The sequence below is a fragment of the Oryctolagus cuniculus genome, chromosome 3 (assembly GCF_964237555.1).
Source record: "Oryctolagus cuniculus chromosome 3, mOryCun1.1, whole genome shotgun sequence".
NCBI lineage: Eukaryota > Metazoa > Chordata > Mammalia > Lagomorpha > Leporidae > Oryctolagus > Oryctolagus cuniculus.
The window spans coordinates 5,924,006-5,951,892 of record NC_091434.1 but is presented as its reverse complement, the minus strand read 5'-3'; the positions used below and the strand labels follow the sequence as shown (position 1 = coordinate 5,951,892).

Below are 27,887 nucleotides of genomic sequence, written 5' to 3'. Positions count from 1 at the left end.
CCTTTGCTGTAAAGAAACTCTTCAATTTGAGGTAATCCCATTTGTTTATTTTAAAAGATGGCATATTTTGAGGATAGCTGCTGTTTGAACTTTCTATGAGGGGAGTGGAGTCTGAGATTTCTTAAACTGCCATCTTGTTGGTGTCACTGTCTTCATTTTTATTTTCATTTTCCAGATAGCCACAGTTGTCCAAAATTGCCTGGTACCAAGGTAAATGGTGACTCAGCAATTGTCTGGTAACAAAAGGAATTATCTAGTGTTGATAACAAGGATTATGCCCCAGATTGGCTGTAGAATCCCTAACTCAGTAGTCCTTGGCATGTTACCTGACACACACCACTGGGTCACCTGTGAGGGTCTCTGAATAGCCTTCACAGTGTAATTCATTCCAATGGAACAGACATTCTCTGTGCAGGGCATAGTGTGTATACTGCTGAAGAAGATACAGTGTTCTGACATCAGAGAGTGCTTGGGAGAGTGTGACACAAATTCCCAGAATCACAAAAGAGGATACCAGGCCGACTGGGGTGATCCCCAGCTGAGAACTAAGCCTCTGCTTAGAATGCAGATGCAGGCCAGCGCTGTGGCTCACTAGGCTGATCCTCTGCCTGCAGTGTGGCACTCTGGGTTCTAGTCCCTGTTGCAGCGCCAGTTCTGTCCCGGTTGCTCCTCTTCCAGTCCAGCTCTCTGCTGTGGCCCAGGAAGGCAGTGGAGGATGTCCCAGGTTCTTGGGCCCTGCACCCGCATGGGAGACCAAGAGGAAACACCTGGCTCCTGCTGTAGCTGCGATTTGGGGGGTGAACCAACAGAAGGAAGACCTCTCTCTCTCTCTCTCTCTCTCTCACACACACTATCTAACTCTGCCTGTCAAAAAAAAATGTGGAAGCCAAGAGGAAAGGCAGAAGTATTTAGTGGACTGCTGTGGCATGCATTGGGCCAGTCACACCCACAGCCTGTCACGCATCTGGGGAAAACAATTTAAAACAGATGATAGTCACCAAACCCCTGGGTTGGTCCATGGAGCAAGGGTTTTCAGTGTTTTTTTCAGCATTTTAGAGAACTCAGAGAGTTTGTTAATGAAAGAAAAACTCTTCTGGAAGTGGAAGAAGGAAAGTAGCAGTGTCTGTGCAGGCTAAGATGCTGGTGAATAAACTCCACGGCTATTGAAGTGGGCCTTCCCGGCTGTCCTTGGAACCTGGGATGCCGATTGCCTCCTTGAGCAAAGAACCTCTGGTAATGGGAACACAAAATAAAAATTTTCTGTTTGGACAAATTCCACATATACAATTGTATTCAGGTTTCCTATATTTCTTCAGTCTTTAAAGTGTAAAAGCGTTGCTTAATATCTCTTTCTGAACTAATGTTTCAATATAGGTCATGATTTCTCCCCAAGGCAGTGATCATAAGCTAATCTTCGTTGGAAAGCATCCAAGTATATAATCTCAGTAATGCTACTCTTATCTTAGTTATTGTGAGTAAATCATTGGCAGTGAATGTATTTTTTTTTTTTTTTGACAATGTGAAAACACGCCCTTTCCTGGCGCAGGTTCTGTGCCCGTGTTTCTTCCGCCTGCTGTAGTACTGGGCTTTGACTCCAAGCAGCTGGGTTGCTCAGGGCTGCAGTTACCCAATGTCTCCTGCAATTATGACCGGCCTCCTTCCTCTCTGTGCGAGCCTGCTACTGATGTCTGGCGTTGGCGAGGCAGGCAAGCTGCTGGTGGTTCCCATGGATGGGAGCCACTGGTTTACCATGCGCTTGGTCGTGGAGAAACTCATCCAGAGAGGGCACGAGGTGGTCGTAGTCATGCCAGAGGTGAGTTGGCAACTGGCACAGTCGCTGAATTGTACAGTGAAGACCTACGCGACGTCTTACACTCTGGAAGATATGGATCGTGAGTTCATGGCTTTTGCCAAAACTCAGTGGAAAATTCGGGAAGACAGCATACTTTCCCTTAGCAAGGGTTCAGCCTACAATCTTTTTGAAATATTTTTTTCACATTGTAGGAGTTTGTTTAATGACAAGAAATTAGTGGAATACTTAAAAGAAAATTCTTTTGATGCAGTGTTTCTAGATCCCTTTGATATGTGTGGCTTAATTGTTGCCAAATATTTTTCACTCCCTTCCGTGGTGTTCACCAGGGGAGTATTTTGCCATTATCTGGAGGAGGCTACACAGTGCTCCTATCCTCCTTCATATGTTCCCAGAAATTTCTTAAGCTTCTCAGATACAATGACCTTCAAGGAAAGAATTTGGAACCATCTCAGTTACTTTCAGGAACGTTTACTTTGCTCCTATTTTTTCAAAAGTGTCTTAGAAATTGCTTCTGAAGTTCTCCCAAAGCCTGTCACGCTATATGATCTCTTCAGCCACACATCGATTTGGTTGTTACGGACTGACTTTGTTTTGGAACATCCCAAACCTCTGATGCCCAACATGGTCTACATTGGTGGCATCAACTGCCAGCAGGGGAAACCTTTGTTGAAGGTAGGTTCTTTCTCCTTTAGCATGCAAAGAATAATATGTTTTTGGAAATATTTTTAAAAAGACTCCTGTTCAACTGTGATTTGTGATTAACTGTCATTGTTTCTAGTTTAACAAATGATCTTGTGCCAGCTCCTTGTTTTGGGGCATTAGCAAAGGTTGCAAGGCTTTCCTCATTGAGATGTACATGTATGCACTTGACCTCACTGTATGTTCTTTGCAAGCTGCATTTTTTAAATACTGCTTTTGGAAAAATAGTGAAAAACATAGTGTGAAACCCAGTGTCCTTTTTTGCTTATCCTAAGACATATCTTAGAAAATTCTATTAGTAGTTTTGTATGCATCTGTTTACAGTATATATGTGTATCTGTAATGTACATTTTTATACTTGTTTAATTAAAATAAAATCTGATATCAGGATGGACATACTGGACTGTATCATGCAATTTTCACTTGCCAATCAATCGTAGCCATCTTCATAGGTCAAAGCATAAAATTTTGTATGGTTTTGTAAGACTGCAAGAAAGTCTTTAGATGAACTTTAGTTTTTTCAAGCAGTCAATAGTAATACATTTTTAAGCTTTTCTCCTTTCTGCTGTTATGTGCAAAACTGCACTAAACATTCTAAAGTACTTCCTTGTGCTGAGAAATTTCAGTGTTCTTGCTTTTTAATCAGTAGACATTAGCCTGAGCAGTAGGGTCACAGGGTCTATGCACATATCACATTGTAATGAATTTGAGAGTGTGCTTTCCTGATGTTGAAAAGCCTCACCTTTCATCTATAAGGACTGTAGCTTTTGGTACCCTTAGATTTCTGGGCAAAAAGATTGTGTGTAGCTGCTTCAGTTTTTACTTCCTATTTTCATAGGTATCGGTTACTTATATTTCCTGTTTTGAGAATGACATAGGCATATTGTTCAATAGTTGTTAAAAATTATACATTTTATTTATGCACTTTACATTTATTTACACTTGTTATTTATTCATGTATAAATACAAAATATTTAATAAGTGTCACAATAATATAGAAATACACATAGCCTGTAGCAAATCTTTTTTTCCAATTTTAAAATTGGTGTAATGTGAACAAATTTCATGTATTTCTTTTTTTAAGATTTATTTTATTTATTTAAAAGAGTTACAGAGAGAGGTAGAGATAGAGAGAGAGGTCTTCCATCTGCTGGTTCACTCCCCAGATGGCCGCAATGGCTGGAGCTGTGCCGATCCAAAGCCATGAGCCGAGAGCTTCTTCCAGGTCTCCCACATGGGTGCAGGGGCCCAAGGACTTGGACCATCTTTTTTTTTTTTTTTTTTTTTTTTTTTACAGGCAGAGTGGACAGTGAGAGAGAGAGAGACAGAGAGAAAGGTCTTCCTTTTGCTGTTGGTTCACCCTCCAATGGCTGCCGCGGCCGGCGCGCTGCGGCCGGCACACCGCGCTGATCTGATGGCAGGAGCCAGGTACTTCTCCTGGTCTCCTATGGGGTGCAGGGCCCAAGCACTTGGGCCATCCTCCACTGCACTCCCTGGCCACAGCAGAGAGCTGGCCTGGAAGAGGGGCAACCGGGACGGAATCCGGCGCCCCGACCGGGACTAGAACCTGGTGTGTCGGTGCCGCCAGCCGGAGGATTAGCCTAGTGAGCCATGGTGCTGGCCTGGACCATCTTCTACTGCTTTCCCAGGCCACAGCAGCAGAGAGCTGGATCAGAAGTGGAGCAGCTGGGACTAGAACTGGCTTCCATATGGGATGCTGGTGCTTCAGGCCAAGGCTTTAACTCGCTGCATCACAGCGCCGGCCCCCACATGTATTTCATATATACAGACTTAGGAGCATAGTGATACTTCCCACCCTGCCCTCCCTCCTGACCATGGTCCCACCCATACTCCGTCCTTGTTTTTTTCTTATTCTTTCTTTTAATTTTTACAATGACATACTTTCCGCTTATTTAATAATCATAAGCTTAACCTTCCTCTAAGTAAAAAGTTTAACAAACCATAAGAAGAAAAAAACACTGTTCCTCAACAGTAGAGACAAGGGCTGTAAGCACTAATCAAATCTCAAAATGACAATTCGCTCCTGTACATTACATTTTCTTTACTCTTAGTTGTCACAGATCAGGGAAAACATATATTTGTCTTTTTAGGACTGGCTTATTTCACTAAGTATAATGATTTCCAGTTGCATTCATTTTGTTGCAAAAGCCATGATTTCATTCTTTTTTACAGCTGGGCAGTATTCCATAATGTATATGTACCACATTTTCTTTATCCAGTCATCGATTAATGGACATCCAGGTTGATTCCATACCTTAGTTATTGTGAATTGAGCTGCAGCAAACATGGGGTACAAATAACTCTTTCATATGCTGATTTCATTTCCTTTGGGTAAATTCCCAGGAGTGGGATGACTGGGTCATATGGTAGATCTATTTCAGATCTCTGAGTAATCATTTTTATTGTCTTTCACAATGGCTGTACTAGTTTACATTCTAACCAACAGTGAATTAGAGTACCTTTCCCCCTACATCTTCACCAGCATTTATTGTTTTGTTTTTTTTTTTTATTTCCGTATGAGAGCCATTCTAATTGGGGTGAGGTAAAACCTCACTGTAGTTTTGATTTGCATTTCCCTGATGGCTAGTGATCCTGAGCATTTTTTTTATGTGTCTGATGGCCATTTGAGTTTCATCTTTTGAAAAATACCTGTTCAAGTCCTTTGCCCATTTCTTAACTGCATTGTTTATTTTGTTGTTGTTGAGTTTACTGAACTCATAGATTCTAGGTATTAATCCTTTATCAGTTGCATAGTTTGCAGATCTTTTCTCCCATTCTGTCAGTTGCCTCTTCACTTTGTGAGGGTTTCCTTCGCAGTGCAGAAGCTTCTTAGCTTGATGTAATCCCATTTGTCTTCTATTGCCTGTGCTTCTAGAGTCTTTTCCAAGGACTCTTTGCTATGCCAATGTCTTGCAGAGATTCCCCAATGTTATCCCCTATTAATTTGATGGTATCAGGTCTTAGATTTAGATCTGGAATTGTGTAGCACATCCTTTAATGGGCTACATTAAAGTCATTCCAGGTTCTTATTTTTACTCAAAAAAAGTACACGCTAGAAATTGAACTTCTGTATTGTTTTCTTTTTCCAGAGGTATGACACATGTTTTCTAGTTAGTACTCTTCTACCAACCATTGTACTAAACCCAACAGACGGATTACAAGTAACGCTTTCTTCCTATCCCTGCTCATGTTGAGCTTAACTGGGACACCATGTTGGCAGGAGAGATTGACAAGAAGAAATTAGTCTCTACCTACCCCAACAGAAAACCCAACAAACTGATCTACACAGAAAGGACTGTGAGCATCTATGCACAAACACACTGAGCACGCCGTAGGAATAGGAGAGCATTCAGTCCACTTCCAGCACACATTCACTGCTGCCCAGTCATATCTGTCATGGCAGTGACAACTGACAAGCACACGGCATATGACAGTTTGGTCTTTAAGTGGGTAATCATGGAAATTCCAATATTGTCTCCACCAAATGAACCTGAGTGTTCCTCTATATAATTTTTTTTTTAATAATGCTTAGAAGAGACTTTGAGAAGTGGTGAGACTACATCAGGACCAGGAGAAGACAAAGTGGTAATGAGGACTACAGATGCAAGACAATAAGTTGATATCCACATGCAACTTAGGTTAAAGGTGTCTCTCAGTTGATCTCACAGCCCGGACAAGCTGTGATCATAGAAAATTCAGGAATCTTCAGACAGGCAGCTGGCTTGAGTAACATCCTAATCCACGGGTAGGGAACATCCTACCCGTGGGCTGTATGACACCCATGAAATCATTTGAGTTGGCCTTGCCAAGGCAACTGCAGGCAGGAATCAAAATTCAATGAATCTGTAGCAGGCTCATTTTTAAGCTGAGAATTTTGTGTGGCCCGCAAAATGATGTTATAAATATCTAAATGACCCTTGGTAGAACAAAGATCCCACCTTTGCTAGATGAAGTACCCCAGAAGCTGTAGGGTTGAACCTCTGACCCATGTGAAAAAGAGCTGTGAGTGTAGGAGAAAGATTCCCACAGAGCCTGTTGGGACACAGAGGGTTTGTGATGGTGGGGGCTACTCCACACTGCTGATAGCAGCATGTGTATTGGGTAGAGCTGTCCCAGACCACTCTGGAGTGGTCTGACTCACAAAAACTCCTGAAGGAGGTGTCCGCTTGGGGAGGGGAGGGTGCCTATGGTTACTGAGTACAGGTGCTGTTTCAAGAGAGACAGATCTGAGAGGGCCAGGGCCTGTTGTGGACCCATAAGCCCTTGACATGAACAGAGTCAGTCTTTCCAAGATGCACTCATGACCTGAAGCCTCTCTGAGCCTGTGGGAGCAGATGACATTAAGAAAAGACCCCATTCATTGCATGGAGGTGGGACCTAAAACCATACATTCTTCTGAGAAGCTGGCATGGGTGACAAGGGTGGCACCACTAAACCATGGTTCAGGTCTAAACCTCAGCCTTCTTTATCTGTGCTGTAGTCTGGAAACGTTTCTTTAAAAGCCAGAAAATCCATCAACAGGAGTGTCTTGGTGAATGTGTCACCAGCCACTTCCTGTTCATGATGATGTAATGTGAAAGGGCCCATGTAAAACCCAGGAATTGGGCTGGCACTGTGGTGTAGCAGGTAAAGCTGCTGCCTACATTGCTGGCATCCCATATGGGTGCCAGTTCGAGTCCCAGCTGCTCCACTTTCTATCCAGCTCTTTGCTGTGACCTGGGAAAGCAGTAGAAAATGGCCCAAGCCCTTGGGCTGCTGCACCAGGGTGGGAGCCCTGGAGGAAGCTCCTGGCTCTGGGCTGCTGGCTTTGCATTGGCACAGCTCCAGCTGTTGTGGCCATTTGGGGCGGTGAACCAGCGGATGGAAGACCACCCCCCCCCCGCCTCTCCCTCTCTCTCTCTGTGTAACTCTGACTTTCAAGTAAAATAAATAAATATTAAAAAAAAAACACCAGGAATCCACTCCAGCAGCTGCCCTTTCAGCTTCTTTTCTACCAAAGAAACCTAGTCATTAAAAACCAGGTTTGTGGGGCTGGTGCTGTGGCTCAGGGAGGTAAGCCACAGCCTGCAGCGCTGGCTTCCCATATGGGAGCAGGTTTGAGTCCTGACTGCTCCATTGCCAATCCAGCTCCCTGCTAATGCACCTGGGAAAGCAATGGAGGATGGCTCAAGTGCTTGGGTCCTTGCACCCATGTGGAGACCTGGAAGAAGTTCCTGGCTTTGGCCTAGCTGAACCCTGGCTGTTGTGGCCATCTGGGAGAGTAAACCAGCAAATGGAAGATCTCTCTCTCTCTCTCTCTCTCAGTAATTCTGCCCTTCAAATAAATAAATATATCTTAAAAATAAAGCTAGGTGTGGAAGAATACTTGTTCACTTCAGTGTCTTTAAACTCCTGGTAGTCCTCATCCATGATGTTTCTCTGTGTCAGCTGGAACTCAACATCCATGATCATGTCCTCTTTTTTAAAAAATATTTATTTATTTATTTGGAAGTCAGAGTTACACAGAGAAGGAGAGGCGGGGGGGGGGGGGGTGTGTCTTCCATCCGCTGGTTCACGCCCCAAATGGCCACAACAGCTGGATCTGCGCCAATCCAAAGTCAGGAGCCATGAGCTTCCTCCAGGTCTTCCCATGTGGGTGCAGGGGCCCACAGGCTTGGGCCATCTTCTACTGCTTTCCCAGGCCATAGCAGAGAGCTGGATCAGAAGTGGAGCAGCTGGGACTCGAACTGGCGCCCGTATGGGATGCCAGCACTGCAGGTGGCGGCTTTACCTGCTACACCACAGTGCCGGCCCTGATCACACCCTCTCAAACATTGAGCCATAGCATCAAATCCCGCATCAGGGAGGAGAAAGCTCGAGGAAAGTGTGCTTGGACTTGTCGCTCCCCGTCTTCGTGGAGGAACGACACAGGACTCTGCACTGTTCTTTTGTCTGCTCGTCCCTCCCCGGGTTTGCTGCTGGTTCTTCCCGGGTTGGCTACCGTCCCTTCCACCTCCGTGGAAGGGCGGTTCCCCCTGCCACTTTCCCCACTTCCGTGAGGGAGTGGCACACCGCCGGCCGGCCGGCTCTCTAGGGGGCTGCACAGGTGTTATTCAGATAGATGTTCCTGGTGCATGTTGTCTCTCTCCTCCTTTATAGTCCTCTTCCACCAATCCCAACTCTGCTACCCACATGCCGAGTACGCTGCTCTCCTCCAATCAGGAGCAGGTCCTACAGTTTATTGGCTGAACTGGAGGCAGCTGTGTAGAAGCGGTTTCCTCTTCTCCCAGCGCCATATTGTGGGAGAGCAGATGCATAGAATAAGTCTTAATTCCAGTAACTTAGACTAGTCCGAGTTGCTCCCAGTTGCTCCCCACAGGACTGAAGCCAGGAGCAGGCCTTGCTGACCAGGCCAGCCTGGTGGTTTTATGTAGAAACAGGAATTCCTGTCTGCTCTCCATCACATGTGCTACAAAGGTTCTTTCTCCTGCGCCCAACAGGGTTTTCTTTTCTGGGTTAGTCGGATTGGTTAACTTTTCCCTTAGTGGCTGGATTTCAACTTGCTGAGGGCTTTCCCAGCCTGAGCTAAGTCTTTCTTCCACGTTATAAAATTCCGTATTCCCTGATGGTGATAGCATTATGTACTGTTCACAGAGAGGACTCCAGTGTCTGTGGTGTACGGTCTGTCTTTACGGTTTTCTTGATAGATGTCGCATTGTCCCGCACCATTGAACAAGAACGCTGCTCTTCATCCATGCAGCTGAACTGCAGCTTCATTGTATTTTACACTTTTCTGAGTGCTTGCATCTGCTTCTGAACTCTTCAGTTTTGTCCCACTGACTGACTCACATGTTCATGCTGCCACGCCGTTAGCAGCTTTGACGTAGGATTAATGGCTGGTTGATTGAGCATGTATCTCTTAACAGCGTAGAGTAGTATCGTTGGTCTGTAGAGTCTCAGTTGGGATTCAGCCACTTGCAACTGAAGAAGTCTTGACAAATACAAGGGTAGGATCCGTGGCCACAGTAGGGCTATCACATTCAAGCTAATCTGATGTCTTATCTCAACATATTATTTTATTAAGAAAGGAGTGTTCCTTTTTATCAGTTGTTCTGACTTCTTACACAGTTCAGTAGACCCTGGAACAGTCATATTCTCTCAGATATGGGCAGATGCTTGGCCAGAGTGTCTTTTCAGCCAACTAATGGGAATGTGAAGTGTTGTTTGCTCTAACGTGCAGTGAGATTGCCCTTTGAGGCCTGTCAAAGTGAGGCGTGACTTTCTGCTCTTGGCAGGACCAGCCATGGAGTGCAGGTTGTAGGACTCCGAGAGGCTGAGCCTGTTCGAAGGGCTTCTTTCCCCTTTCCCCTCCATCAGAGCAGCACCAGGCACCACCCAGTTGTTGCGTGCACCACTGCCCTCTACCCAAGGGTGGGGCCTGCAACTTCCTGAGCCAGCAGAGTTCAGAGTGGCTCACTGGGTCACCTGAGATGTTAGAAGTATGGAAAGATAGGCCTGCTTTTATATCACAGCTCCCATAATGATATGTATAAAATATGAGACACTGAACCATACAGTTCTAATAAATGTTAGTTATATATGAGGGTACTTCACCATGTTTGTGCAAATCTGGAAATAAAATATAATGTGCCTTTTCCAGGAATGTTTGAAGACCTCTTGTATATATTTTGAAAACACGAGAAAGGTGTTATATATCTAGTAAGTGATAGAGATTTATGAGGATTGTATTTATATGTTTACTAATACAAGTAAAAAGCAAGCAAAATTCTCAAAGAGGAATTCAGATCTCAAAGAAGGGCCTTTGAAGAGAAGCCTAAGGTACAGTATTCCTACAAAAATAAATTTTCCTGAGAGACCTGTGGACAGTGTGTGTTTCTCCATCGCTGGTCAGACCTGGCAGCTAATTCTTGGAAACCGTGCGTGGCTGTGCCTTGCTAGAGACCACAGCTTGCAGCCTGAGTGGCATCTCTCTGGTGAGCAGCAGGTGCTGCTGAGTGTCTACTCAACTGTGTGTGTGTGGGTGGGGGGGGGGCATGTGTTATGTCTGGTGTTTCAAGCCCAGCCCAGGGTTTTTCGAGATCTGTAAGAAAATATCTTTGAGTCTATGTATGGGAATTACAACCAAGGCTGTCATGGAATACTTTCAAAAAGATGAGAGATCACCATTCTGGAGAACACTGACATTGTGTTAATGGGAAAGCAGAAGCAGCAACCCCTCCCAGTCTTTTTCCCTATCTGGCACGCGCTGGTGGTGGTGATGACTGGGCCCAGCAGGAAGGCTTCAGGTTCTGTCTGCACAGCGAGGGCTGTTCTCTCTCGGGAAGCCTGGGGTGGGTGCAGGTGCATGGCAGAAAAGGCCCTGCTGCCTCACTGCCCACAAACTCTGGCTCCATTCCAAAACCCAAAATTCAAATTTAGCTGTTAAAGGATAAGATCGGGTCCTCCCAACCAAGATTTGTTTTTTCAAGATTTTATTACCAAACTGTTCAAACACACACAAAGGAGAGACTATACTGCCAGGAACAGGAACACCCATATGTCCATCTTTCGTTTATAATAATTTTCAATACTTTGGTGTATGTATGTATCTGCTTTATAACTATGGTTTTTTAAAATATTTATTTATTTGAAAGTTAGAGTTAAACAGAAGGAGAGGCAGAAGTAGAGAGAGAGAGAGAGAGAGAACTTTTATTTGCTGGTTCACTCCTCAAATGGCTGCAGTGGTCAGGATGTGGGGTGTCAGGGGCCCAAACACTTGCGGCATCTTCTGTTGCTTTTCATGGGCCATTAGCAGGGAGCTGGATTGGAAGTGGAGTAATCGGGACATGAACTGGCACTCGTATGGGGTGATTTACCAGCTACACCACAATGCTGGCCCATGAAATAGTTAATTTTATGTTGTGTGTGCTTTACTATACATATATATATAAAAGAACAATTGAGCAGATGATGTGTTTGAATAAGGCTACAAATGTATTTTGTCATGCTGAATGATTTCTTCTAGCACTCTATTATACTAATCTACAGCATGTCCTTTTCTTTTAAAAATTCTGTAGGAATTAAGTTCAATCTGTCTTTCCTACCACAAGAGCCCATTATAGTGGGTGGGGCCATCACCTATTACCATAGCCTTCTTTCGATAGGGTTTTTGCATCAGTGTTGATCAAGGATATGGGTATGAAATCTTCTCTTCTAATGTCCTTGTGTAATTTTGTATCAGAGTAATGTCATTCTCATAGAAAGAGTTTGGAAGTATTCCACCATTTTTTTTCTGGAAAGATTGGTTTTAGTTCTTTAAATGAATTTAACCACGAAAAGATCAGTTCCTGGAGCTTTCTTTAATGAGAGACTTTATTACTGGCCTGATGCTTGCTGATTATTGATCTGTTGAGATCATGTGTTCCTTCATGAGTCAGTCTGGGTAGGCTGTGTGTCTGGGGGTTTATCCATTTCTGCTAGATTACCCAATTTTTTTCATGTAATCATTCAGAATAGTCTATATTGTGCTTCACATTTCTTTGCTATCCATAATAATATGTGTTCTCTAATTTTTTCATTTCATTTAATTAAGTCTTCTTTGATAACATAGCTGAGGTTTTCTCAATTTTATGTATTTTTTCAGAAAACCAAATGTGCTTATAGTTTGTATTGTTTTTCCTTTTGCCTATTTCTTTTGTTTCTGCCCTCACCTTTATTATTTCTCTCCTTCTGCTAATTATGGACTTGTTTTGTCTTTTTTCTTGTTCTTTGAGATGTAGTGTTCAACTTTTTAAATCTGAGATCTTTCTCTCTTAAATAGAGATTTTTATGGCCATAAATTTTTGTTTTAGAATTGCCTTGCTGTATCCCATAAATTTTTTTTAAACTTTTATTTAATGAATATAAATTTCCAAAGTACGACTTATGGATTACAATGGCTTCCCCCCCCATACTGTCCCTCCCACCCACAACCCTCCCCTTTCCCACTCCCTCTCCCCTTCCATTCACATCAAGATTCATTTTCGATTCTCTTAATATACAGAAGATCAGCTTAGTATACATTAAGTAAGGATTTCAACAGTTTGCTCCCACACAGAAACATAAAGTGAAAAATAATAGATGATTTTTTTTAAATGATGATGAAATCAGATCAGACCTATTGTCATGTTTAATCCCAGTGAGAGTCAAGTTGGGAATTGATAATTTCTTTTTTTCTTTTTTTTTTTTTTTTACAGAAGATCAGTTTAGTATGCATTAAGTAAAGATTTCAACAGTTTGCACCCCCATAGAAACACAAAGTGAAATATATTGTTTGAGTACTCGTTATAGCATTAAATCTCAATGCACAGCACATTAAGGACAGAGATCCTACGTGAGGAGTAAGTGCACAGTGACTCCTGTTGTTGACTTTACCAATTGACACTCCTGTCTATGGCATCAGTAATCTCCCTATGCTCCAGTCATGAGTTTCCAAGGCTATGGAAGCCCTCTGAGTTCTCCGATTCTTATCTTGTTTAGACAAGGTCATAGTCAAAGTGGAGGTTCTCTCCTCCCTTCAGAGAAAGGTACCTCCTTCTTTGAAGACCTGTTCTTTCCACTGGGATCTCACTCACAGAGATCTTTTGCCAGAGTGTCTTGGCTTTCCATGCCTGAAATACTCTCATGGGCTTTTCAGCCAGATCAGAATGCCTTTAGGGCTGATTCTGAGGCCAGAGTGCTATTTAGGACATCTGCCATTCTATGAGTCTGCTGAGTATCTCACTTCCCATGTTTGTATCCCATAAATTTTGGTATGTTGTGTTTCTGTTTTTTTTTTCATCTTAAGGTGTTCTAAAATTTTTCTTTCCATATCATTATTGATCAATTGTTGTTTAAAATATGTTGTTTCATTTTCATGACTTTGACAATTTTCCAAAATTCCTCTGTTCTTGATTGTTAGTTTCATATCATCGTGCCCAAAGATGATATTTGTTTTATTTATTTGACAGAGTTACATAGAGGGGTAGAAGGGGGAGAGAAAGAGAGAGAGAGAGAGAGACAGAGAGAGAGAGGGAGGTCTTCCAGCTGCTGGTTCACTCCCTAAATGGCCACAACGGCTGAGCTGATCTGAAGTCAGAAGCCAGGAGCTTCTTCTAGGTCTCCCACGTGGATGCAGGGGCCCAAGCACTTGGGCCATCTTCTACTGCTTTCCCATGCCATAGCAGAGAGAGCTGGATTGGAAGTGGAGCAGCCAGGACTCGAACCGGCACCCAAATGGGATGCTAGCACTGCTGACCAGGGGGTTTAACCCATTGCACCACAGCGCTGGCTCCATGTACCTTGTTAAAAGTGGGGTATTCTATCCTCTGGTATTACTGTATTGCAATCTGTCTCTCCTTTCAAATCTTTCAATAATTAATTAATTATTTTTTAAAAGATTTATTTATTTATTTGAAATAGTTACACAGAGAGGAGAGAGGCAGAGAGAGAAAGAGAGAGAGAGAAAGGGAGGGAGAAAGGGAGAGAGGGAGAGAGGGAGAGGTGTCTTCCATCTGATGGTTCACTCCCCATTTGGCTGTAATGGCTAGAGCTGCACCAGTTGGAAGCCAGGAGCCAGGAGCTTCTTCCAGGTCTCCCATGTGGGTGCAAGGGCCCAAGGATTTGAGCTATCTTCTACTGCTTTCCAAGGCCATAGCAGAGAGCTGGATCAGAAGTGGAGCTGCCGGGTCTCAAACTGGTGCCCATATGGAATGCTGGCGCTCCAGGCCAAGGCATTAGCCCACTGCACCAGAGCGCTGGCCCCTCAATATTTAATTTATATAGATAGGTGCTCTGTTGTGGGTATATTTGTTTGTTATTTTACCTTGTTTTATCCTCTTGATGAACTGACCCTTTATCATTAAGTGATGCTTGTATTTGTCGCTTTGAATGGATTTTGAATTGCAGCCAGTTTTCTCCGAGAGACAATATCAAGCCTTATTTTCCTCTCTGCTCAGCCACTATGTTCCTTTATTGGAGAATTTAATCCATTTCTATTCAAAGTATTTGTTGAAATGGAAGGATTGCCTGTGTCATAGACCCATTGCCTTTCTGTCTCCCTCTGCATCTGTCTGTCTTGTGACTTGGTGGTTTTCTGCCATGGTGTGGTTTGGGTCCCTTCCACTTTGCGTTGTTCATCTGGCCCAGATTTCCATTTTGTGGTTGCTGAGAGGCCTGTGTAGAACATCCTGACACAGTCCCTTTCAAGTTTGCGAAAACTTAACTTTGATTGCATACAACAAGCCTACACTTTCACTTCCCCCTCCATTTGAAGAAATGATTTTGTCTGGTGTACCTTCTGACAGTTTATCTTAGCTGTAGTTTTGTCTTTAAGTCCGTGTACTAGGGATAGCATTCCCTTATAACCATATCATCACCCTCTTAGAGCATTCTGAATATGGCTTTGTTTTAATCATACCATTGGATTTTTCTTTCATATGTTTTGTTATTAGTAGCTTTTGATTTCAGCGTGAAGAATTCCCTTCAGCAATTCCTATAACGGAGGGCAAGCCTATGTCTCTCCTGTGCTTCCCTGCAGTGTGCAGAGCTGGGAGTCTCCCTGCCTCGGTGGGATTGTTGGCTGTGCTTTTTTGCAGAGTGGAGCCACTGTGTGACTTCTGGGGTCAAGCCAACCTAGCATTTCTGGTTCCCCTAAACCTTTGGGAGTGGGAGTCTCTCTGCTTGGGAGAATCACTGTGCTGGGCTCTGAGCCCAGGCAGGGAGCAGAACCGTCCAGGGACTCAAACAGGAGAGGCTGAGTTTTCCACCATGCTTCTAAGCATGACCAGCTCGGCATAGCAGGTGCTCTGTGGAGTTGGTGGGGTCTCTGATAAGGTGCGGCAGCCGGCAGGAGCACCGGGGCATGACCGAGACCCATGAGCTGGCTGCGCTGACCGCTGCCTCGTGTCTGTGTCTGCCGTTGCTTCCCATGAGGTAAGCCTGGGTAGCCTGTGTAGGGACCATCTCAGGGTCTACGGTGGCTGGATGACTTCTGCCAGTCCTCTTTTCCCCCTGTAGATACTGCAGGCCCAGAGGAATCCTCCATGTTGGAGGTTGTGCTATGTTGGAAGGGGGAGAGACAGCATGGTCATAGAAAGAGGTTCTTCCCCTTATAAAACAGATTTCATTTGGTGCTGCAGATCACTTGGCTGTCTCTAACTTGTTTCCAAGTGTTCTGGTTCCAAAAGGATGTTGTAGTTTGTGGATAGCTGCTGTTTTAACTTAGAGGAGGGAGTGGCAGGCACCCAAAAGCTTGGCTATCACCTGCTGCCTCCATATGAGTTTCCCACATCGGGGGGGGCAAGCATTTGAGCCATCAGCTGCTGCCTCCCAGGATGCACTAACAGGAAGCAGCGTTGCCAACATGGGATGCAAGTGTCCCAAGCAGCAGCTCAACCAGCTGTGCCGGGACTCCCACCCTTGAAGTAGGCCTGACAGATGCACTAATTGGATTCTTACATATGTGTCATTGTTAAATTCTGGTGAAACATCTGATGTGTTGTATCAGCACATCATTTTGTTAAGGATGCACTGTGAATTGTTCAGTACACCTTATAACTGAGTCATATTCTCTCAGATGTTGCACATTTGGTTACAGTATTGTTCCAGCCAGCTGATGGGAATGTGAAATAATGCTTGTTCTTAAAATGTAGTGAGATTTCAGGGTTTTTTTTTAAAAGATTTTTAAAAAAATTTATTTGAAAGGCAGAGTTACAAAGATAGAGCTTCCATCCATTGGCTCAGTCCCCAAATGGCTGTAATAGTAGGATCTGGGCTTGTCTGAAGCCAGGAGCTAGGAGCTTCTTCAGGTCTCCCACATGGGTGGAAGGGTGGAGCAGATGGCACTCCAAGTGGAGCCCATATTTGATTCTGGCAACACAGGAGGCGATTTTACTTGCGACGCCACAATGCCTGCCCTTGGAGTGTGGTTTTAGGTCTGTTGAAATAGGGCTTGACTTTCTGCTCTCGGCATGACTAGGTAAGAATTGCAAGTTGCACAATTCTAGGAGGCTGGGCCTGTTCAAAGGCTTTCTCTCTCCTTTACTCTCTATCAACACAGCACTAAGCACCACCTGGGTGTTGTCTGTACTTTTCCCTCTACTCAAGGTGGGGCCCTGCATGTTTCTGAACCAGCACTGAGTTCAGTGTGGCTCACGGGTTTACTTATGACTTTGTACTGCAGATTCTGCCATGATATCCATAATATATGAAATACACCAGACTATACAGTCTTTTGTATGTTGGGTTTTATAAATATATATATATATATATATACATATATATCTACAAACATGTGAACATATAGTTTTATGTATCTATTAAGGGATATGTATATTTTATTAGGTTTTATATTTGTAAGGCAGTGTAGTTACATATTTTATTTGTAAACATTAAGCATCAAGCAAGCAAAATTCTTGAAGATAAATTCAGGTCTCAAAGAGGGCCCTAAGCCGGCACCGCGGCTCACTAGCCTAATCCTCTGCCTGTGGTGCTGGCACCCCAGGTTCTAGTCCCGGTTGGGGTGCCGGATTGTGTCCCGGTTGCTCCTCTTCCAGTCCAGCTCTCTGCTGTGGCCTGGGAGTACAGTGGAGGATGGCCCAAGTGCTTGGGCCCTGCACCCACATGGGAGACCAGGAGGAAGCATCTGGCTCCTGGCTTCGGATCGTCGCAGCACGCCGGCTGTAGCAGCCATTTGGGGGGTGAACCAATGGAAAAGGAAGACCTTTGTCTCTGTCTCTCTCTCTCACTGTTTACCTCTGCCTGTCCAAAAAAAAAAAAGAAAAAAAAAAAAAAAGGAGAAGAAGGCTCTTAGATAAAGCAGAGCTGCACAGGTAGATTTCCGTCTCCTTCCCTCATCAGACCAACAGGTTGTCTCTTGAAAATCGTGCAGTTGGTGCACCTTGTTGGGGAGCAGTTGTTGTAATCTGAATTGCACCTGTCTGATCAGAAGGAGACATTGCTGGATAATAGCGAGTGTGTGCGTGTGTCTGTGTGTATGCATGTGTGTGCCTGTATGCTGGTGTATGCTTTTGTGAAGTGTCTTAAGTCTTAGGTAGTGGTTTTTCCTGAGGTTTCCTATAAGAAATCTTGAGTTTTTCTTGGGAATTATATCCAAGGATGTACTTACATAGTTTAACAAGATAGCAGCTTGTGAGTCTGATTTTCGTCACCATGAGAGAAATATCAGACAGAAGCTACTAATAAAGGAGGAGGTTTATTCTGGCTCATGGCTTTGGAGGTTCTTGGTCCAAGATCAGACACGTGCCATTGGGCTAGAGGATGGCAATGGTGGCGTGCATGTGGAGGAAGGGTCTCACGGTGAGCCAGGAAGCAAAACCGTCACTGGGCCAAACTCACTTCAATGATGAACACTCTGAAAAGAATGAGCTTCTCAGGGCGTGCCCCAGGACCCAGGAACTCTCATCAAGTACAGCTCCTAAACCCTGTTATTTGACTATTTCTACCTTCTTAGTACCACTCACTTAGGACTTTGTGATTTTATGTCCATGTGAGTTTGAGAGCCAAATCCTGTTCCAACCAAAGCGCAGATCGTCACTGAAAACATTAAATAGGTGTAATGTGAAATGAAAAACAGTCTCTGTCTCTCTCAGTTTTTGATAAGTTCTGGCAGAATTGAACAGTGGTCCAGGTAGAAGGCATGCATGTTCAATTCTTACATGCCAGGGCAGTTTTCATTCTGGAGACCTGAGGATGAGATGCAGTTACATAACCACGAAAGGTCTGTGCTTCCCCAATTTCTCTCAGATTCCAGTTCCATTCCAAAACTCAGATTCCGATTGGGATGTTAAGGGGTAAGCCCAAGGACTTCTGCCAAGAGTACTTATATCAAGATTTACTTACCAAAGTTTTCAAACACACACAAAGGAAAGACTATAGTGTAATAAATATCTATGCTTGCCGCTTTACTTTAAAATAATTTTCAGTATTGAATAAATTCATCTATTTCCTTTTAAACTTCCATTTTAAAGAAACTTTTTAAAAGGATTTATTTAGGTTTTTGGAAGTCAGAATTACAGGATGGGGAGAAAGAGAGAGAGAGAGAGAGAGACAGAGAGAGAGAGAGAGAGAGAATCTTTCATTTACTGATTCACTTCCCAAGTAGGAAGTACACTCCAAGTAGGTATTAAAAAAATTGAGAACATGTACCCAAACCAGTGTCCTGTAGATTCAGATCTACCCTCCAAGGCCTCTTGGTGTCAGGGAATGGAACAGAGGGATCCTCAGGGTTTGGAGGAGGTATATGTTTAACAAAGAAAGGGGAGCAGCCTGTTCCCGTCCCTGGAGATTTGGACATGCTCCATGGCTTACACATCATCCTAGGCTTATATATCCGTGGCTTATACATCTCCTAGGTGGGGATGGGCAGAAGCTGTGATGTCTGCCTTAAAAGGAAAGAGAAAAATGCCTCTGGGAATAATTGTAGTTTGTCCTTGGTCAGAATTGTGGAAAGTTTGAGTTGAGAAATGAGGAAGCCAGGATTCACACACAGGTATTATTGAGTTCTCCTCTTCAAAACGTACAATTCAGTGGTTTCCGGTATATTGACAGATATGGGCAACAATTGCTACCATCTAATTCAAGATGATTTTCCTCATTCCCAAAGGAAAACCCCGTGCTGATTGGCAATCGCTGCCTTCCCCCTATTCTTCCAGGCTGGGCATACATTTGATTTCGTTTCTATGAATTAGACTAGTCTCAGCATTTCGTAGATGTTGAATCACACCACATGTGGTCCTTTCAGATTAACTGCTTTCACTTAGTTTCATGCATGCTGGGGCATGAATCAGTACTTCATTCTTTTTCTGATTGAATCAGATTTCATGAATGGATTTACCACATTGTTCGTCCCTTGGTGGACATGTGGGCTGTTTGTACGGCTATGAGGAATGTTGCCATGAAGATTCAAGTACAGTGAGTCCAGACATTCTGACTTTGTGAATCAAGATCATGCCATGTTGTCAGTCATCAACATTATATCTTTTTGTTTCTACTTTGTATGCCTGCCTTTACTTTCTTCCGTCCCTCCACCTCTCCCTCTCCTTCCCCTCTCCATCCATTTCTCTCTCTCTCTCTTTCTTTCTTTTTTCTTTTCTTTTATTTCTTCTTGACTGCACTAGACAGGACCTTCAGAACTATGTTGAATAGAAGTGTTAAGAACAAACTTTCTGGGGCCAGCCCTGTGGTATAGCAGGTAAAGTTGTCACCTGCAGTGCCAGCATCCCATATGGGCACTGATTTGAGTCCTGGCTGCTCCACTTCTGATCCAGCTATCTGGTTTCTGGTATGGCCTGGGGAAGCAGCAGGAGATGGCCCAAGTCCTTGTGCCCCTGCATCCGCGTGGGAGACCTGGAAGAAGCTCCTGGCTCCTGCCTTCGGTCTGGCCCAGCTCCGGCCGTTGCAGCCATTTGGGGAGTGAACTAGCAGGTGGAAGACTTCTCTCTGTATCTCTCACTCTCTGTAACTCTGCCTTTCAAATAAATAAATAAATCTTTAAAAACTAAATAATCATATTTAAAAAAGAACAATCTTTCTTGATTTGCATGTGATCTGAGAAGCAAAACATTCAGTCTTGCGTTATTAAGTATATTTGCTGTGGGTTTTTCCAAGATAACCTTTATTAGGTTTCTGCTTTGTCTCAAATCTTTGTTAGGAGTGGACTTAGGATTTTGTCGTATACCTTTGCTGTGCCAACTGAGCTGATTCATGTTTTTTTTTTTTTTTTCCACTTATATGACAGGCAGAATTAGACAGTGAGAGAGAGAGACAGAGAGAAAGGTCTTCCTTCCATTGGTTCGCAACCCCCCCCCCCCCTTGCTGAGGAAAGCCCCTCCTGGCTGTTTTCCCAGAGCAATCTCTCTGCCTTTCTCAGCAAGGCCTTTCTCTTTCAGAAGATCCCTCTCACTAAGCTGCTTGGCTGCGAGAGCTGTCGCTGTTCACTTCAGTAAAACTTTGCCAAAAACCACCTTCTCGGCTTGTTCATCAGCCTCATACGTTGGCATCACTAGAACAAGTTCCCGGGGCTCATATCAGCTGCAACAGCAGGATCTCTGAGGCAGGACCAAAGTCCACGAGCTGGTCCTGTGTCATCCAGCCTCATTCATAACTTTGAATCGTAATTATCCTGTGGGTTCTTGCCATCTGTTCAGAGAAGAATTCTGAATACCAGCTTAAATAGACCAGGCAACATGGTCCGTTTTTAAGCATTTTATTCAGAGAGAGAAATGCACAGGAAAGTGAGGGCTTTCATTAGGGGAGAAAGAAGCTAAGTTGGGTCCATACCAGGCAGAGAGCAGGCAGGAGCCACGTGGAACAAGCCGCAGGCAGGAAAGCATGAGCCCGCAGGGCAACAAGGGCACAACTCAAGTGGGGCCAATGGTGCTCCAGGCCTTTTATTCACTCCCAAAGGGGAGTGGTTATGTATGGTTACATAGTCTGATTGGCAGGTGGGCGGGCCTCCAGCTGAGATCAGTTAGGGGCATGGGATCACACAGGGGGCGTGGTCTTCCAGCTCACAAATCTAATCAAACTGATCCTATCTGCCTGCCTCTGTCAGTTCTTCTGACCACTGCCTCCTCCCTGTGTCCACCAGGCCATGGTATAGGTGGCCTCACTCCACCTTTGCCCTCAGTGCTGCCAAGAGGTGAGCCTGGAGCAGGCTTCCCGGGAAGCGTCTCAGCACGCTGAGGTAGCTGGATGACTTTCCCCATTCTCTTTCCCCTGCAGAGAGTGTGGGCTCAAACACAAGCTCCCTACTGTGTGTTGAACAAACCTGGGGGACTGGAGGGGCAGCTGGTTAAATGAGAGGCTCCTCTTTCCCTTGAAAATCGAGTGTCATTCACTGCGGAGGACCAGGTCGGTATCTCCAGGCACTGTGGTTGGAAAAAGATGGCTTTTTTTTTTTTTTTTTGCTTTAAACTGTTATAGTTACAGTACATTTTATTATTTTTTAAGTTTCTTTTTTATTTAATAAATGTGAATTTACAAAGTGCAGCTTTTGTATTGTTGTGGCTTCCCCCTACACCTCCCTCCCTCCTACGGCCCTCCCCTCTCCCACTCCCTCTCCCATCCAGCCCTTCATCGAGTTTCATTTTCAATCACCTTCATACACAGAAGATCCACTTAGTCTACACTAAGCAAGGACTTCAACAGGCTGCCCTCACACAACCACACAAGGTATAGCGTATTGTTCAACTAGTAGTGTTGTCTTTAACTGTCATAGTAAAACACATTAAGGGCAGAGATCCTACGTGGGGAGCCTGTACCCATTGACTCCCATTGTTGATTTAACAATTGGCACTCTTATTTATGATGTCAGCAATCACCTGAGACTCTTGCTATGTGCTGTCTAGGCTATGGAAGCCCCTTGAGTTCACTAACTCTGAACTTGTTTAGTCAAGGCCATATCACAGTGGAGGTTCCTTCCTCCCTTCAGAGAAAGGTGCCTCCCTCCTTGATGGCCTGTTCCTTCTGCTGGGGTCTTGTTCACTAGCATCTTTCATTTAGATTGTTTTTGCCACCATGTCGTGGCTTTCCATGCCTGTGAGACTCTCATGGGCCTTTTAGTCAGATCCGAATGCCCCAAGGGTTGATTCTGAGGCAGGAGTGCTGTTTGGGGTGTTTGCCATTCTATGAGTCTGCTGTGTGTCCTGCTTGCCCCGCAGGATCAGTCTCTCCCTTTTAGTTCTATCCTTCATTATTTGCTTACACTGATCTTGTTTGTAAAATCTCTTCCACACTTCCCCTATCTTTTTTGATCTGATGTGTACTTATACTTATCACTTTACCAAGTGCGCTGGCATTGGTACATGCCTACTTGATAAGACTGAGTTGAAATCCCCTGGCACATTTCTAGTTCCACCATTGGAGGTAAGTCCGAGTGAGCCTATGCCGAGCTATGTATCTCTTCCCTCTCTTATTCCCACTCCTGTGTTTAACAGAGATCACTTTTCTGTTAATTTTTTTTAATTTAATGAGCATGGATTTCCTAAGTACATCTTATGGATTACAATAGCTTCCTCCCCTCCATAACTTCCCTCCTACCCACAACGCTCCCCTCTCCCACTCCCTCTCCCCTTCTCTTCACATCAAGATTAATTTTTAATTATCTTTATATACAGAAGATCAATTTAGCGTGTATTAAGATTTCCATATTTTGCTCCCACTTAGAAACACAAAGTGTAAAATACTATTTGAGTACTAGTTATAGCATTAATTAAACACCTAAGAGTAATTGTGTATTAATTACAGAGTTCAACCAATAGTTTTAAGTAGAATATAAAATGCAACTTTTGTATTGTTGTGGCTCCCCGCCCCCCAACCTTCCTCCCTCCCGTGGCCCTCACCTCTCCCAATCCCACTCCCATCCCGCCCTTCATCACGTTTCATTTTTCCATTACCTTTATATACTGAAGATCAACTTAGTATATAATAAGCAGGGATTTCAACAGGCTGCACTCACACAACCGAACCTGGTATAGGGTATTGTTTGACTAATATGTTGCTTTTGAGTTTCATAGTTAAACACATTAAGGACAGCGATCCTACGTGGGGAGCATGAACCCAGTGACTCCCATTGTTGATTTAACAATTGGCACTCTTATTTATGACGTCAGCAATCACCCGAGATTCTTGCTATGAGCTGTCTAGGCTATCGAAGCCCCTTGAATTCACCAACTCTGAACTTGTTTAGTCAAGGCCATATCACAGTGGAGGTTCCTTCCTCCCTTCAGGGAAAGGTGCCTCTCTTCTTGATGGCCTGATCCTTCTGCTGGGGTCTTGTTCACCAGGATCTTTCATTTAGATTCTTTTTGCCACGGTGTCATGGCTTTCCATGCCTGTGAGACTCTCATGGACCTTTTAGTCAGATCCGAATGCCCCAAGGGTTGATTCTGAGGCAGGAGTGCTGTTTGGGGCATTTGCCATTCTATGAGTCTGCTGTGTGTCCTGCTTCCCCCTCAGGATCAGTCTCTCCCTTTTAGTTCTAGCCTTCATTATTTGCTTACACTGGTCTTTTTTTTTTTTCTTTTTTTTTTAAACTTTTATTTAATGCATATAAATTTCCAAAGTACGACTTATGGATTACAATGGCTTCCCCCCCATACCGTCCCTCCCACCCACAACCCTCCCCTTTCCCACTCCCTCTCCCCTTCCATTCACATCAAGATTCATTTTCGATTCTCTTAATATACAGAAGATCAGCTTAGTATACATTAAGTATGGATTTCAACAGTTTGCTCCCACACAGAAACATAAAGTGAAAAATAATAGATGATTTTTTTTAAATGATGATGAAATCAGAGCAGACCTATTGTCATGTTTAATCCCAGTGAGAGTCAAGTTGGGAATTGATAATTTTTTTTTTTTTTACAGAGGATCAGTTTAGTATGCATTAAGTAAGGATTTCAACAGTTTGCACCCCCATAGAAACACAAAGTGAAATATATTGTTTGAGTACTCGTTATAGCATTAAATCTCAATGTACAGCACATTAAGGATAGAGATCCTACATGAGGAGTAAGTGCACAGTGACTCCTGTTGTTGACTTTACCAATTGACACTCCTGTCTATGGCATCAGTAATCTCCCTATGCTCCAGTCATGAGTTTCCAAGGCTATGGAAGCCCTCTGAGTTCTCCGACTCTTATCTTGTTTAGACAAGGTCATAGTCAAAGTGGAGGTTCTCTCCTCCCTTCAGAGAAAGGTACCTCCTTCTTTGATGACCTGTTCTTTCCACTGGGATCTCACTCACAGAGATCTTTTGCCAGAGTGTCTTGGCTTTCCATGCCTGAAATACTCTCATGGGCTTTACACTGGTCTTATTTGTGTAATCTCTTCGACACTTACCCTATCTTTTTGATCTGATGTGTACTTATACTTATCACTTTACCAAGTGTGCTGGCATTGGTACCTGCCTCCTTGGTAAGGTTGAGTTGAAATCCCCTGGCACATTTCTAGTTCCACCATTGGAGGTAGGTCCGAGTGAGCCTATGCCGAGCTATGTATCTCTTCCCTCTCTTATTCCCACTCCTATGTTTCACAGAGATCAATTTTCTGTTAATTTTTAAACGCTTAAGAATGGTTGTGCATTGATTGCAAAGTTCAACCAGTGGTCTTGTGTGGAGCAAACTGAGTAACAACAACAACAACAACAATACTAAAGGAACAAAATAGTAAGTTGTTCCTCAACAGTCTAGACAAGGGCTGATCATGTCATTGTCTCTCATAGTGTCCATTTCACTTCAATGGGTATCATTTTAGGTGCTTATTTAGTTGCCATCGATCAGGGAGAACATGTGATTTTTGTCCCTTTTGGACTGGCTTGTTTCACTCAGCATGATATTTTCCAGCTTCCTCCACTTTGTTGTAAATGCCTGGATTTCATTGTTTTTTACTGCTGTATAGTGTTCCATAGAGTACATATCCCATAGTTTCTTTATCCAGTCATCCGTTGATGGACATTTAGGTTGCTTCCATGTCTTAGCTATTGTGAATTGAGCTGCAACAAATATTGAGGTGCAAATGGCTTTTTTCTCCCCTTTAATTCCATTTGGGTATATTCCAAGGAGTGGGATGGCTGGGTCCTGTGGTAGTGCTACATTCAGGTTTCTGAGGATTCTCCAGACTGTCTTCCATAGCGGCTTTACTAGTTTGCATTCCCACCAACAGTGGATTAGTGTCCCTTTTCCCCCACATCCTCACCAGCATCTGTTGTTGGTTGATTTCTGTATGTAAGCCAATCTAACCGGAGTGAGGTGGAATCTCATTGTGGTTTTGATCTGCATTTCCCTGATGGCTAGGGATCCTGAGCATTTTTTCATGTGTCTGTTGGCCATTTGGATTTCCTCTTTTGAAAATCTTTACTTAATGTATGCTAAACTGATCTTCTGTATATAAAGAGAATCGAAAATGAATCTTGATGTGAATGGAAGGGGAGAGGGAGTGGGAAAGGGGAGGGTTGCGGGTGGGAGGGACGTTATAGGAGGTAAGCCATTGTAATCCATAAGCTCTACTTTGGAAGTTTATATTCATTAAATAAAAGTTAAAAATAAAAAAAAAGAAAAAAAAGAAAAATGTCTGTTAAGGTCCTTGGCCCATCTTTTTATTCGGTTGTTTGTTTTGATTCTGTGGTGTTTCTTGATCATTTTATAGATTCTAGTTGTTAATCCTTTATCTGTTGTGTGGTTTGTGAATAACGTCTCCCATTCTGTTGGTTGACTCTTCACTTTCCTGACTGTTTCCTTTGCTGTAAAGAAACTCTTCAATTTGAGGTAATCCCATTTGTTTATTTTAAAAGATGGCATATTTTGAGGATAGCTGCTGTTTGAACTTTCTATGAGGGGAGTGGAGTCTGAGATTTCTTAAACTGCCATCTTGTTGGTGTCACTGTCTTCATTTTTATTTTCATTTTCCAGATAGCCACAGTTGTCCAAAATTGCCTGGTACCAAGGTAAATGGTGACTCAGCAATTGTCTGGTAACAAAAGGAATTATCTAGTGTTGATAACAAGGATTATGCCCCAGATTGGCTGTAGAATCCCTAACTCAGTAGTCCTTGGCATGTTACCTGACACACACCACTGGGTCACCTGTGAGGGTCTCTGAATAGCCTTCACAGTGTAATTCATTCCAATGGAACAGACATTCTCTGTGCAGGGCATAGTGTGTATACTGCTGAAGAAGATACAGTGTTCTGACATCAGAGAGTGCTTGAGAGAGTGTGACACAAATTCCCAGAATCGAGCCGGCGCCGTGGCTCAATAGGCTAATCCTCCACCTTGCGGCGCCGGCACACCGGGTTCTAGTCCCGGTTGGGGCGCCGGATTCTGTCCCGGTTGCCCCTCTTCCAGGCCAGCTCTCTGCTATGGCCAGGGAGTGCAGTGGAGGATGGCCCAGGTGCTTGGGCCCTGCACCCCATGGGAGACCAGGAAAAGCACCTGGCTCCTGGCTCCTGCCAGGATCAGCGCGGTGCGCCGGCTGCAGCGGCGGCCATTGGAGGGTGAACCAACGGCAAAAGGAAGACCTTTCTCTCTGCGTCTCTCTCTCTCACTATCCACTCTGCCTGTAAAAAAAAAAAACAAAAAAAAAAAAAAAAAAAAAAAACAAATTCCCAGAATCACAAAAGAGGATACCAGGCCGACTGGGGTGATCCCCAGCTGAGAACTAAGCCTCTGCTTAGAATGGAGACGCAGGCTGATGCCATGGCTCACTAGGCTGATCCTCTGCCTGCAGTGCCAACACTCTGGGTTCTAGTCCCTGTTGCAGCGCCAGTTCTGTCCCGGTTGCTCCTCTTCCAGTCCAGCTCTCTGCTGTGGCCCAGGAAGGCAGCGGAGGATGTCCCAGGTTCTTGGGCCCTGGACCTGCATGGGAGACCAGGAGGAAACAGCTGGCTCCTGGTGTAGCTGCCATTTTGGGGGTAAACCAACAGAAGGAAGACCTTTCTCTCTCTCTCTCTCACTATCTAACTCTGCCTGTCAAAAAAAAATGTGGAAGCCAAGAGGAAAGGCAGAAGTATTTAGTGGACTGCTGTGGCATGCATTGGGCCAGTCACACCCACAGCCTGTCACGCATCTGGGGAAAACAATTTAAAACAGATGATAGTCACCAAACCCCTGGGTTGGTCCATGGAGCAAGGGTTTTCAATGTTTTTTTCAGCATTTTAGAGAACTCAGAGAGTTTGTTAATGAAAGAAAAAACCCTTCTGGAAGTGGAAGAAGGAAAGTAGCAGTGTCTGTGCAGGCTAAGATGCTGGTGAATAAACTCCACGGCTATTGAAGTGGGCCTTCCCGGCTGTCCTTGGAACCTGGGATGCCGATTGCCTCCTTGAGCAAAGAACCTCTGGTAATGGGAACACAAAATAAAAATTTTCTGTTTGGACAAATTCCACATATACAATTGTATTCAGGTTTCCTTTATTTCTTCAGTCTTTAAAGTGTAAATGCTTTGCTTAATATCTCTTTCTGAACTAATGTTTCAAGACAGGTCATGATTTCTCCCCAAGGCAGTGATCATAAGCTAATCTTCGTTGGAAAGCATCCAAGTATATAATCTCAGTAATGCTACTCTTATCTTAGTTATTGTGAGTAAATCATTGGCAGTGAGTGTATTTTTTTTTTTTTTTTTTTTTGACTATGTGAAAACACGCCCTTTCCTGGCGCAGGTTCTGTGCCCGTGTTTCTTCCGCCTGCTGTAGTACTGGGCTTTGACTCCAAGCAGCTGGGTTGCTCGGGGCTGCAGTTACCCAATGTCTCCTGCAATTATGACCAGCCTCCTTCCTCTCTGTGCGAGCCTGCTACTGATGTCTGGCGTTGGCGAGGCAGGCAAGCTGCTGGTGGTTCCCAT

The 27,887-nt window shown here is 44.0% G+C and overlaps 1 protein-coding gene across 1 annotated transcript in view; it reads left to right on the top strand.

Annotated features, from left to right (window-relative positions):
* LOC127486452 (UDP-glucuronosyltransferase 1A10-like) overlaps positions 1 to 27,594 on the top strand; it is a 62,309-nt gene extending 34,715 nt beyond the window's left edge. The window contains exons 3-4 of the mRNA XM_070070034.1: positions 1,049 to 2,485; positions 27,201 to 27,594. Of these exons, the coding sequence (XP_069926135.1) occupies positions 1,631 to 2,485; positions 27,201 to 27,320 (975 nt within the window). The 5' untranslated portion in view covers positions 1,049 to 1,630 and the 3' untranslated portion in view covers positions 27,321 to 27,594. The remainder of the gene's footprint in view (positions 1 to 1,048; positions 2,486 to 27,200) is intronic.
* Positions 27,595 to 27,887: the final 293 nt, after the last annotated feature.